We start from the raw sequence: 13389 nt of genomic DNA on the forward strand, positions 1-13389 counted from the left end.
AGAATGCGCCTTTCTTGTTTTTCTTTAATATTGACAACGCTATTGTCCGGTTGAAATATTATCGATTATTTAGGCTAAAAACAACCAGAGGATTGATTATAAACATCGCTTGACATGTTTCTATGAACTTTACGGATACTATTTGTAATTTTTGTCTGCCTGTTGTGACCGCATTTGAGCCATTGGATTACTGAACAAAACACGCCAACAAAATTGAGGTTTTTGGATAGAAAGAGAGACTTTATCGAACAAAACGAACATGTATTGTGTAACATGGAGTCTTGTGAGTGCAGCCATATGAAGATCATCAAAGGTAAGTGATTAATTTTATTGCTATTTCTGACTTTCGTGACTAATCTACTTGGCTGGTAACTGTACATAATGTTTTGTGTGCTGAGGGCTGTCTTCAGATAATCGCATGGTTTGCTTTCGCCATAAAGCCTTTTTGAAATCTGACATGGCGGCTGGAATAACAAGAAGTTAAACTTTATTTTGATATATAACACATTTTCAAGAATGTTAAATATTTGAATTGAGTATTTTTGAATTTTGCGCTCTGCAATTTTACTGGATGTTGGCCATCCCACACCCCCTAGAGAGGTTAACAAGTCACTTCATAAGTTGCATGGAATCACCCTCTGTGCAATGAAGTCACGCCTACGCCCGCTCCCCCTCTCCAGCGCTTGACGTCACTTGTCTACTAACCACCTGGAAACCATCATTATGCACACCTGCTCCCCATCATTACGCACACCTAGACTTCATCATCATCTATATTACATTCCCTTTATTTGCCCTCAGTAGCCTCAGTAATCAGGCAGTATTGGTTTGTTTTCATGTTCAGTAGGCATCTCCTGTTTTGATCATTTACCTTTCATCATTGTTATTAAACTCTCCTTCTGCACCTGCTTCTTAACTCCCTATTTCCTGACTCCCTGCATATTCGTGACAGAATACTGCCTCGCAATATGGAAGCAGCAGAAGATAAAACCGTCTTCCGAACTGTCAACGAACAGGGTCATCTACTCCATCAACACCACGACCAGCTGGCGCAATTGGGTACGGCCATGGTGGATGTCCTCCACTTTCTCCACCGCCTCAACACCGAGGCTCTCCATACCCCTATCAGAGGGCCTCCTACCATGGGTCGTCACAGGGAGTCAGTCCCCCAGCCTACCCAGCCATCCCCCTAGGTCAGAATGTCTGACTGTCCTATCCAGAGAAGTATGATGGTACTCCATCCCAATGTCGTGGCTTCCTACTCCAGTGCTCCCTCTATTTTGCCCATCACATGGGAGCCCCCACCACCGAGAGGTCCAAGATTGCCACTGTAATTTCCCTGCTGACCAGTCAGGCATTGGAGTGGGCTACGGCCGTCTGGAAGAGAGGAGAGGAGGAGCTGGTTTCCTTTGTGAGGTTCATGGCTCTGTTCAGGGCGGTCTTCAACCATTCTCCAGTGGGCAGAGAGGGAGGTAAGAAACTTCTCCAACTCCAGCAGGTTGCCCAGCCCGCTGCAGAGTACGCCCTCACCTTTTGGACTGTAGCAGGTTTTCGAATGCCTCGCAAACAAGGGTACCTTTTAGCAGATGGGTAAATATGAAAAACGTAGACACTGAATATATCCCTTTGAGCATGGTGAAGTTGTTAATTACACTTTGCATGGCGTATAAATACACCCAGACACTATAAAAATACAGGCCTCCTTCCTAACTTGGTTGCCGTAAAGGAAGGAAACAGCTCAGGGATTTCATCATTAGGCCAATGGTGATTTTAAAACAGTTACAGAGTTTAATGGCTGTTATAGGAGAAAAGTGAGGATGGATCAACACCATTATAGTTGCTCAACAATACGAACCTAAATGAGAGTGAAAAGAAGGAAGCCTGTACAGAATACAAATATTCCAAAACATGTATCCTGTTTGCAACAAAGCACTAAAATTGTACTGCAAAAAATGTGTCAAAGAAATTAACTTTTTGTCCTGAATACAAAGCGTTATGTTTGGGGCAAATCCAACACAACACATCACTGAGAACAACTCCACATATTTTCAAGGATAGTGGCGGCTGCATCGTGTTATGGGTATGCTCGTCATCATTAACCTCAATAAAAAGCACAGGCAAAATCCTAGAGGAAAACCTGTTCAGTCTGCTTTCCACCAGACACTGTGTAAAGGCGTGCGTAACTGGCTGCAGGGAAGTCAGGCGCAGGAGAGCAGAAATGGGTAGCAACGGAGCCCTTTATTGAGGTGAACAAAACACGGCACTCAGAAAACTAAACACACACGGGTTAATGCAAACCAGCCTGGAGTACACATACATTTACACATAAAATTTCCACACACAGACATGGGGGGAAACAGAGGGTTATATGCAAGATGAGTAATGAGGGAATGCAAACCAGGTGTGCGGGAAAACAAGAAAAAACAAATGGAAAATGAAAGGTGGATTGGCGATGGCTAGAAGACCGGTGACGTCGACCGCCGAACATCGCCCGAACAAGGAGAGGGACCGACCTCGGCGGAAGTCGTGACAAAAATTCACCTTTCTGCAAGACAATAACATAAAACACAAGACATTTCTCCAAAAAGTACAATCTTTGTCCCCATGTGCAGTTGCAAACCGTGGTCTGGCTTTTTATGGCGGTTTTGGAGCAGTGGCTTCTTCCTTGCTAAGCGGCCTTTCAGATTATGTTGATATAGGACTCGTTTTACTGTGGATATAGATACTTTTGTACCTGTTTCCTCCAGCATCTTCAGAAGGTCCTTTGTTGCTGTTCTGGGATTGAGTTGCACTTTTCGCACCAAAGAGGCCACGACAAAGCCTCAAAAGGTTCTACAGCTGCAACATCGAGAGCATCCTGACTGGTTGCCTCACTGCCTGGTACGGCTATTGCTCTGCCTCCGACCGCAAGGCACTACAGAGGGTAGTGCATACAGCCCAGTACATCAAATGGCTACCCGGACTATTTGTATTGTGTGCCCCCCTAACCCCTCTTTTATGCTGCTCTTAAACAGAGTGTATCATATATGCATGGTCACTTTAACTATGCATTCATGTACATAGTACCTCAATTGGCCCCACCAACCAGTGCCCCAACACGGATTCCTACCACAAGCTCTGAACCTGGATCACCGCAGCTAGGTAACTGCTATCCGATTGGCTTCTCCTGGCTAACGTCCGTGTCCCGGAGCAAGCACCAATTAGCCTGGAGCTAGCCTATGCTAGGCCCATCTCCCGGCTAGCTGAAGAGGACCATCAGCCACTCCTTGGGCTACAATACCTATTTTTCCAATTGACCTGGACCCCTTTTATTGCCGATATGGAGCCCCACCGATCCATCACGACTGGACAACCGACGTAGTCCGCCTGAGGGCTTTTTCAACTGGCTCCTTCATCGCGACGTCCCCTGAATGCCCATCTGCTAGCCTGCTAGCCGCGGCCCACAAGCTATCCAGAGCACACCGGACTGTTAGCTGTAGTGGTCAATCAGTCAATTTCTTCGGCATTTATTCCTATTTTGCCAATTGGCCTGGACCCTTTTACGACACAGACACCTGCTGTTCCATCATGACTGGTCTGCCGACATAACCGTATGAGGGGGCTGCAACAACAGACTTCTTATGTCGCGACATCCCTCTAAGGCCCTTCTGCTAGCCCCGGCCCGCTATTTGTCTGAATCGCCATGTCTCCAGCCCGTCCAGCTACTCATTGGACCCAATGATCACTCAGCTATGCCTCTCCATAATGTCAATATTGCTGTTTTGGTTCGTGATTGTCTTATTTCACTGTAGAGCCTCCAGCTCTGCTCAATATGCCTCAGCTAACCCTCTTTGTCCCACCCCCCACACATAAAGTGACCTCACCTGATTTAATTGGTCTCTAGAGACAATACTTCTCTCATCATCACTCAATGCCTAGGTTTACCTCAACTCTATTCACATCCTGATCATACCTTTGTCTGTACATTATGAATTAAATCTATTCTACCTCACTGAGAAACCTGCTCCTTTTACTCTCTGTCCCGCACATACTAGATGACCAGTTCTTATAGCCCTTAGCCATACCCTTATCCTACTCCTCCGGTGATGTAGAGGTTAATCCAGGCCCTGCAGTGCCTAGCTCCACTCCCATTCCCCAGGCCCTCTCATTTGTTGACTTCTGTAACCATAAAAGCCTTAGTTTCATGCATGTTAACATTAGAAGGCTCCTCCCTAAGTTTGTTTTATTCACTGCTTTAGCAAACTCTGCCAACCCGGATGTCCTAGTTGTGTCTGAATCCTGGCTTAGGAAGGCCACCAAAAACCCTGAAATTTCCATCCCTAACTACAACATTTTCTGACAAGATAAAACTGCCAAAGGGGGCGGAGTTGCAATCTACAGCAGAGGTAGCCTGCAGAGTTCTGTCTTACTATCCAGGTCTGTGCCCAAACAATTTGAGCTTCTACTTTTGAAAATACACCTTTCCAGAAACAAGTCTCTCACCGTTGCCGCTTGCTATAGACCACCTTCTGGCCCCAGCTGTGCCCTGGACACCATATGTGAATTGATTGCCCCCCATCTATCTTCAAAGCTCATGCTGTTAGCTGACCTAACCTGGGACATGCTTAACACACCGGCCATCCTACAATCTAAGCTTGATGCCCTCTATCTCACACAAATGATCAATGAACCTACCAGGTACAACCCCAAATCTGTAAACACAAGCACCCTAATAGATATCATCCTAACCAACCTGCCCTCCAAATACACCTTTGCTATCTTCAACCAGGATCTCAGTGATCACTGCCTCATTGCTTGCGTCCGTAATGGGTCTGCGGTCAAACGACCACCCCTCATCACTGTCAAACGCTCCCTAAAACACTTCAGCGAGCAGACCTTTCTAATCGACCTGGTGTGGGTATCCTGGAAAGATATTGACCTCATTCCGTCATTAGAAGATGCCTGGTTATTCTTTAAAAGTGCTTTCCTCACAATCTTAAATAAGCATGCCCCATTCAAAAAATTAGGACCAGGAACAGATATAGACCGTGGTTCACTTCAGACCAAACTGCCCATGACCAGCACAAAAACATCCTGTGCCATACTGCATTAGCATCGAATAGCCCCGTGATATGCAACTTTTCAGGGAAGTTAGGAACCAATACAAACAGGCAGTTAAGAAAGCTAAGGCTAGCTTTTTCAAACAAAAACTTGCATTCTGCAGCAAACTCCAAAAAGTTCTGGGACATTGTAAAGTCCAAGGATAATAAGAGCACCTCCTCTCAGCTGCACACTGCAATGTGGGTAGGAAACACCGTCACCACCAATAAATCCACAATAATTGAGAATTTCAATAAGCATTTTTCTACGGCTGGCAATGCTTTCCACTTGGTCACACCTACCTTGGTCAACACCCCTGCACCCCTCACAGCAACTTGCCCAAGCCTCCCCCATTTCTCCTTCACCCAAATCCAGATAGCTGATGTTCTGAAAGAGCTACAAAATCTGGACCCCTACAAATCAGCAGGGCTAGACAATCTGGACCTTCTCTTATAAAATTATCAGCGGAAATTGTTGCAACCTCTATTACTAGCCTGTTCAACCTCTCTTTCATTTTGTCTGAGATCCCCAAAGATTGGAAATCTGCCGCGATAATCCCCCTCTTCAAAGGGGGAGAGACTCTAGACCCAAACTGCTACAGACCTATATCTATCCTACCCTGCCTTTCCAAGGTCTTCGAAATCCAAGTTAACAAACAGATCACCGACCATTTCGAATCCCACCGTACCTTCTCCGCTATGCTGGTTTCCGAGCTGATCATGGGTGCACCTCAGCCATGCTCAAGGTCCTAAACGATATCATAACTGCCATCGATAAGAGAAAATACTGTGCAGCTGTATTCATAGACCTGGCCAAGGCTTTCGATTCTGTCAATCACCACATTCTCATCGGCAGACCCAACAGCTCTGGTTTCTCAAATGACTGCCTTGCCTGGTTCACCAACTACGTCTCAGACAGAGTTCAGTGTGTCAAATCGGAGGGCCGGTTGTCCGGACCTCTGGCTGTCTCTATGGTGGTGCCACAGGGTTCAATTCTCGGGCCGACTCTTCTCTGTATACATCAATGATGTCGCTCTTGCTGCTGGTGATTCTCTGATCCACCTCTACGCAGACGACACCATTTTGTATACTTCTGGCCCTTCTTTGGACACTGTGTTAACTACCCTCCAGACGAGCTTCAATGCCATACAACTCTCCTTCCGTGGCCTCCAACTGCTCTTAAATGCAAGTAAAACTAAATGCATGCTCTTCAACCGATCGCTGCCCGCACCTGCATACCTGTCCAGGATCACTACTCTGGACGGTTCTGACTTAGAATATGTGGACAACAACAAATAGCTAGGTGTCTGGTTAAACTGTAAACTCTCCTTCCAGGCTCACATTAAGCATCTCCAAATCTAGAATTGACTTCCTATTTGGCAACAAAGCATCCTTCACTCATGCTGCCAAACAGTAAAACTGACTATCCTGCCGATCCTTGACTTCAGCGATGTCATTTACAAAATTAAATCCAACTCTCTACTCAGCAAATTGGATGCAATCTATCACAGTGCCATCCGTTTTGTCTCCAAAGCCCCATATATTACCCACCACTGCCACTTGTATGCTCTCGTTGGCTGGCCCTCGCTTCATATTCGTCATATTCGCTCCAGGTCATCTATAAGTCCTTGCTAGGTAAAGCCCCGCCTTATCTCAGCTCACTGGTCACCATAGCAGCACCCACCCGTAGTACGCACTCCAGCAGGTATATTTCACTGGTCATCCCCAAAGCCAATTCCTCCAGCTTCCTTCCAGTTCTCTGCTGCCAATGACTGAAACGAATTGCAAAAATCACTGAAGCTGGAGACTCATATCTCCCTCACTACCTTTAAGCACCAGCAGTCAGATCACTGCACCTGTACATAGCCCATCTGTAAATAGCCCATCCAACTACCTCATCCCCATACTCTTATTTATTCTATTTTTTTTTTTGCTCCTTTGCACCCCAGTATCGCTACTTGCACATTCATTTTTTGGACATCTATCACTCCAGTGTTAAATTGCTAAATTGTAATTATTTCACCACTTTGGCCTATTTATTGCCTACCTCCCTTATCTTACCTCATTAGTACACACTGTATATATACTTTTTCTCTATTGTGTTATTGATTGTTTGTTTATTCCATGTGTAACTTGTTGTTTGTGTCGCTTTGCTTTATCTAGGTCAGGTCGTAGTTGTAAATGAGAACTTGTTCTCAACTAGCCTACCTGGTTAAATAAAGGTGAAATAAAAAAATAAATTGGCTAACTGGGCATTATGTACCGCCACCCACCAACATCATTTAGCAGACGCTCTTATCCAGAGCAACTTACAGTAGAGAATGCATAGATTTCATACATTTAATTTTTTTTGTACTGGCCCCCCGTGGGAATTGAACCCACAACCCTGGCGTTGCACACACCATGCTGGCGTTGCAAACACCATGCTCTACCAACTGAGCCACAGGGAACACCTCTTTAACACTACTACTACTACTCTCTGTTTGTGTCGGCTCCTCTCCTTGTTCGGGCAGCGTTCGGCGGGTCAACGTCACCGGCTTTCTAGCCATCGCCGCTCCATTTTTCTTGTATCCATTTGTTTTGTCTTGTTCCCTGCACACCTGGTTTTCCTTCCCCAATCACCCTACATGTATTTATTCCTCTGTTCCCCCTCATGTCTTTGTGTGTGATTATTTGTTACGTGTTGTACGCACTAGGCTAAGCGTTTGTTATTTTCCGTGTGTTTTCAAGAAGCTTATTTGTATTGCTATACATTTATGTTTTGTGACATTTGTGCGCGTTATACACTTTGCCTGTTGGCTGGAGGAGGTTTTTGACGCAGCTGCGTTCATCTGAATATCTCTCCTGTCGTAATAAAGGGTGTACCTGTTCACATTTCTCTGCTCTCCTGCACCTGACTTCACCACCAGTACACACACGCCTGACACTGTTTATCATATATGCATAGTCACTTTACCATATCTACATATACAGTTGAAGTCGGAAGTTTACATACACTTAGGTTGGAGTTATTAAAACTCGTTTTTTAACCACTCCACAAATTTCTTGTAAACAAACTATAGCTTTGGCAAGTCGGTTAAAACGTCTACTTTGTGCATGACACAAGTAATTTTTCCAACAATTGTTTACAGACAAATTATTTCACTTATAATTCACAGTATCACAATTCCAGTGGGTCAGAAGTAAACATACATTAACTTGACTGTGCCTTTATACAGCTTGGAAAATTCCAGAAAATTATGTAATGGCTTTAGAAGCTTCTGATAGGCTAATTGACATCATTTGAGTCAACTAGAGGTGTACCTGTGGATGTATTTCAAGGCCTACCTTCAAACTCAGTGCCTCTTTGCTTGACATCATGGGAAAATCAAAAGAAATCAGCCAAGACCTGAGAAAAAAATGGTAGACCTCCACAAGTCTGGTTCATCCTTGGGATCAATTTCCAAACGCCTGAAGGTACCACGATAATTTGTACAAACAATAGTGCGCGAGTATAAACACCTTGGGACCACACAGCCGTCATACCGCTCAGGAAGGAGACTCTAAGGCACTGCATCTCAGTGCTGGAGGCGTCACTACAGACCCTGGTTCAAATCAAATCAAATCAAATTTATTTTTATATAGCCCTTCGTACATCAGCTGATATTCTCAAAGTGCTGTACAGAAACCCAGCCTAAAACCCCAAACAGCAAGCAAAGCATGTGAAAGAAGCACGGTGGCTAGGAAAAACTCCCTAGGAAAAACTCCCTAGAAAGGCCAAAAACCTAGGAAGAAACCTAGAGAGGAACCAGGCTATGAGGGGTGGCCAGTCCTCTTCTGGCTGTGCAGGGTGGATATTAAAACAGAACATGGTCAAAATGTTAAAATGTTAAAATGTTCATAAATGACCAGCATGGTCAAATAATAATAATCATAGTAGTTGTCGAGGGTGCAACAAGCACGTCCGGTGAACAGGTCAGGGTTCCATAGCCGCAGGCAGAACAGTTGAAACTGGAGCAGCAGCACGGCCAGGTGGACTGGGGACAGCAAGGAGTCATCATACCAGGTAGTCCTGAGGCATGGTCCTAGGGCTCAGGTCCTCCGAGAGAAAGACAGAAAGAGAGAAAGAGAGAATTAGAGAGAGCATATTTAAATACACACAGGACACCGGATAAGACAAGAGAAATACTCCAGATGTAACAGACTGACCCTAGCCCCCCGACACATAAACTACTGCAGCATAAATACTGGAGGCTGAGACAGGAGGGATCAGAAGACACTGTGGCCCCATCCGATGATACCCCCGGACAGGGCCAAACAGGCAGGATATAACCCCACCCACTTTGCCAAAGCACAGCCCCCACACCACTAGAGGGATGTCTCCAACCACCAACTTACCGTCCTAAGACAAGGCCGAGTATAGCCCACAACGATCTCCGCCATGGCACAACCCAAGGGGGGGGGGGGGGGGGGGGCGCCAACCCAGACAGGAAGACCACGTCAGTGACTCAACCCACTCAAGTGACGCACCCCTCCCATGGACGGCATGGAAGAACACCAGTAGGCCAGTGACTCAGCCTCTGTAAAAGGGTTAGAGGCAGAGAATCCCAGTGGAAAGAGGGGAACCGGCAAGGCAGAGACAGCAAGGGCGGTTCGTTGCTCCAGCCTTTCCGTTCACCTTCACACTCCTGGGCCAGACTATACTTAATCATAGGACCTACTGAAGAGATAAGTCTTCAGTAAAGACTTAAAGGTTGAGACTGAGTCTGCGTCTCTCACATTGGTAGGCAGACCATTCCATAAAAATGGAGCTCTATAGGAGAAAGCCCTACCTCCAGCCGTTTGCTTAGAAATTCTAGGGACAATTAGGAGGCCTGCGTCTTGTGACCGTAGCGTACGTGTAGGTATGTACGGCAGGACCAAATCGGAAAGATAGGTAGGAGCAAGCCCATGTAATGCTTTGTAGGTTAGCAGTAAAACCTTGAAATCAGCCCTTGCCTTAACAGGAAGCCAGTGTAGGGAGGCTAACACTGGAGTAATATGATCAAATTTTTTGGTTCTAGTCAGGATTCTAGCAGCCGTATTTAGCACTAACTGAAGTTTATTTAGTGCTTTATCCGGGTAGCCGGAAAGTAGAGCATTGCAGTAGTCCAGCCTAGAAGTAACAAAAGCATGGATTAATTTTTCTGCGTCATTTTTGGACAGAAAATTTCTGATTTTTGCAATGTTACGTAGATGGAAAAAAGCTGTCCTTGAAACAGTCTTGATATGTTCTTCAAAAGAGAGATCAGGGTCCAGAGTAACGCCGAGGTCCTTCACAGTTTTATTTGAGACGACTGTACAACCATCCAGATTAATTGTCAGATTCAACAGAAGATCTCTTTGTTTCTTGGGACCTAGAACAAGCATCTCTGTTTTGTCCGAGTTTAAAAGTAGAAAGTTTGCAGCCATCCACTTCTTTATGTCTGAAACACAGGCTTCTAGCGAGGGCAATTTTGGGGCTTCACCATGTTTCATTGAAATGTACAGCTGTGTGTCGTCTGCATAGCAGTGAAATTTAACATTATGTTTTCGAATGACATCCCCAAGAGGTAAAATATATAGTGAAAACAATAGTGGTCCTAAAACGGAACCTTGAGGAACACCGAAATTTACAATTGATTTGTCAGAGGACAAACCATTCACAGAGACAAACTGATATCTTTCCGACAGATAAGATCTAAACCAGGCCAGAACTTGTCCATGTAGACCAATTTGGGTTTCCAATCTCTCCAAAAGAATGTGGTGATCGATGGTATCAAAAGCGGCACTAAGATCTAGGAGCACGAGGACAGATGCAGAGCCTCGGTCTGACGTCATTAAAAGGTCATTTACCACCTTCACAAGTGCAGTCTCAGTGCTATGATGGGGTCTAAAACCAGACTGAAGCGTTTCGTATACATTGTTTGTCTTCAGGAAGGCAGTCAGTTGCTGTGCAACAGCTTTTTCTAAAATTTTGGAGAGGAATGGAAGATTCGATATAGGCCGATAGTTTTTTATAATTTCTGGATCAAGATTCGGCTTTTTCAAGAGAGGCTTTATTACTGCCACTTTTAGTGAGCTTGGTACACATCCGGTGGATAGAGAGCCGTTTATTATGTTCAACATAGGAGGGCCAAGCACAGGAAGCAGCTCTTTCAGTAGTTTAGTTGGAATAGGGTCCAGTATGCAGCTTGAGGGTTTGGAGGCCATGATTATTTTCATCATTGCGTCAAGAGATATAGTACTAAAACACTTTAGTATCTCCCTTGATCCTAGGTCCTGGCAGAGTTGTGCAGACTCAGGACAATGGAGCTTTGGAGGAATACCCAGATTTAAAGAGGAGTCTGTAATTTGCTTTCTAATGATCATGATCTTTTCCTCAAAGAAGTTCATAAATTTATTACTGCTGAAGTGAAAGCCATCCTCCATTTGCGAAGGCTGCTTTTTAGTTAGCTTTGCGACAGTATCAAAAAGAAATTTCGGATTGTTCTTATTTTCCTCAATTAAGTTGGAAAAATAGGATGATCGAGCAGCAGTAAGGGCTCTTCGATACTGCACGGTACTGTCTTTCCAAGCTAGTCGGAAGACTTCCAGTTTGGTGTGGCGCCATTTCCGTTCCAATTTTCTGGAAGCTTGCTTCAGAGCTCGTGTATTTTCTGTATACCAGGGAGCTAGTTTCTTATGACAGATGTTTTTAGTTTTTAGGGGTGCAACTGCATCTAGGGTATTGCGCAAGGTTAAATTGAGTTCCTCGGTTAGGTGGTTAACTGATTTTTGTCCTCTGACGTCCTTGGGTAGGCAGAGGCAGTCTGGAAGGGCATCAAGGAATCTTTGGGTTGTCTGAGAATTTATAGCACGACTTTTAATGCTCCTTGGTTGGGGTCTGAGCAGATTATTTGTTGCAATTGCAAACGTAATAAAATGGTGGTCCGATAGTCCAGGATTATGAGGAAAAACATTTAGATCCACAACATTTATTCCATGGGACAAAACTAGGTCCAGAGTATGACTGTGGCAGTGAGTAGGTCCAGAGACATGTTGGACAAAACCCACTGAGTCGATGATGGCTCCGAAAGCCTTTTGGAGTGGGTCTGTGGACTTTTCCATGTGAATGTTAAAGTCACCAAAAATTAGAATATTATCTGCTATGACTACAAGATCCGATAGGAATTCAGGGAACTCAGTGAGGAACACTGCATATGGCCCAGGAGGCCTATAAACAGTAGCTATAAAAAGTGAGTGAGTAGGCTGCATAGATTTCATGACTAGAAGCTCAAAAGACGAAAACGTCATTGTTGTTTTTTTTTTTGTAAATTGAAATTTGCTATCGTAAATGTTAGCAACACCTCCGCCTTTGCCGGATGCACGGGGGGTATGGTCACTAATGTAACCTGGGGGTGAGGCCTCATTTAACACAGTAAATTCATCAGGCTTAAGCCATGTTTCAGTCAGGCCAATCACATCAAGATTATTATCAGTGATTAGTTCATTGACTATAACTGCCTTGGAAGTGAGGGATCTAACATTAAGTAACCCAATTTTGAGATGTGAGGTATCACAATCTCTTTCAATAATGGCAGGAATGGAGGAGGTCTTTATACTAGTGAGATTGCTAAAGCGAACACCGCCATTTTTAATTTTGCCCAACCTAGATCGAGGCACAGACACGGTCTCAATGGGGGAAGCTGAGCTGACTACACTGACTGTGCTAGTGGCAGACTCCACTAAGCTGGCAGGCTGGCTAACAGCCTGCTGCCTGGCCTGCACCCTATTTCATTGTGGAGCTAGAGGAGTTAGAGCCCTGTCTATGTTCGTAGATAAGATGAGAGCACCCCTCCAGCTAGGATGGAGTCCGTCACTCCTCAACAGGCCAGGCTTGGTCCTGTTTGTGGGTGAGTCCCAGAAAGAGGGCCAATTATCTACAAATTCTATCTTTTGGGAGGGGCAGAAAACAGTTTTCAACCAGCGATTGAGTTGAGAGACTCTGCTGTAGAGCTCATCACTCCCCCTAACTGGGAGGGGGCCAGAGACAATTAATCGATGCCGACACATCTTTCTAGCTGATTTACACGCTGAAGCTATGTTGCGCTTGGTGACCTCTGACTGTTTCATCCTAACATCGTTGGTGCCGACGTGGATAACAATATCTCTATACACTCGCCAGTTTTAGCTTTAGCCAGCACCGTCTTTAGATTAGCCTTAACGTCGGTAGCCCTGCCCCCTGGTAAACAGTGTATGATCGCTGGATGATTAGTTTTAAGTCTAATACTGCGGGTAATGGAGTCGCCAATGACTAGGGTTTTCAATTTGT

At 45.0% G+C, this 13389-nt stretch overlaps 1 protein-coding gene across 1 annotated transcript in view; it reads left to right on the forward strand.

Moving 5' to 3' along the window:
* The first annotated feature begins 1291 nt into the window (after nt 1-1291).
* LOC106570773 (regulating synaptic membrane exocytosis protein 3) overlaps nt 1292-13389 on the forward strand; it is a 61990-nt gene continuing 49892 nt past the window's right edge. Inside the window, exon 1 of the mRNA XM_014143271.3 lies at nt 1292-1540. Coding sequence (XP_013998746.3) covers nt 1292-1540 — 249 coding nt within the window. The remainder of the gene's footprint in view (nt 1541-13389) is intronic.

The sequence above is a fragment of the Salmo salar genome, chromosome 14, assembly GCF_965601325.2.
Source record: "Salmo salar chromosome 14, fSalSal1, whole genome shotgun sequence".
NCBI lineage: Eukaryota > Metazoa > Chordata > Actinopteri > Salmoniformes > Salmonidae > Salmo > Salmo salar.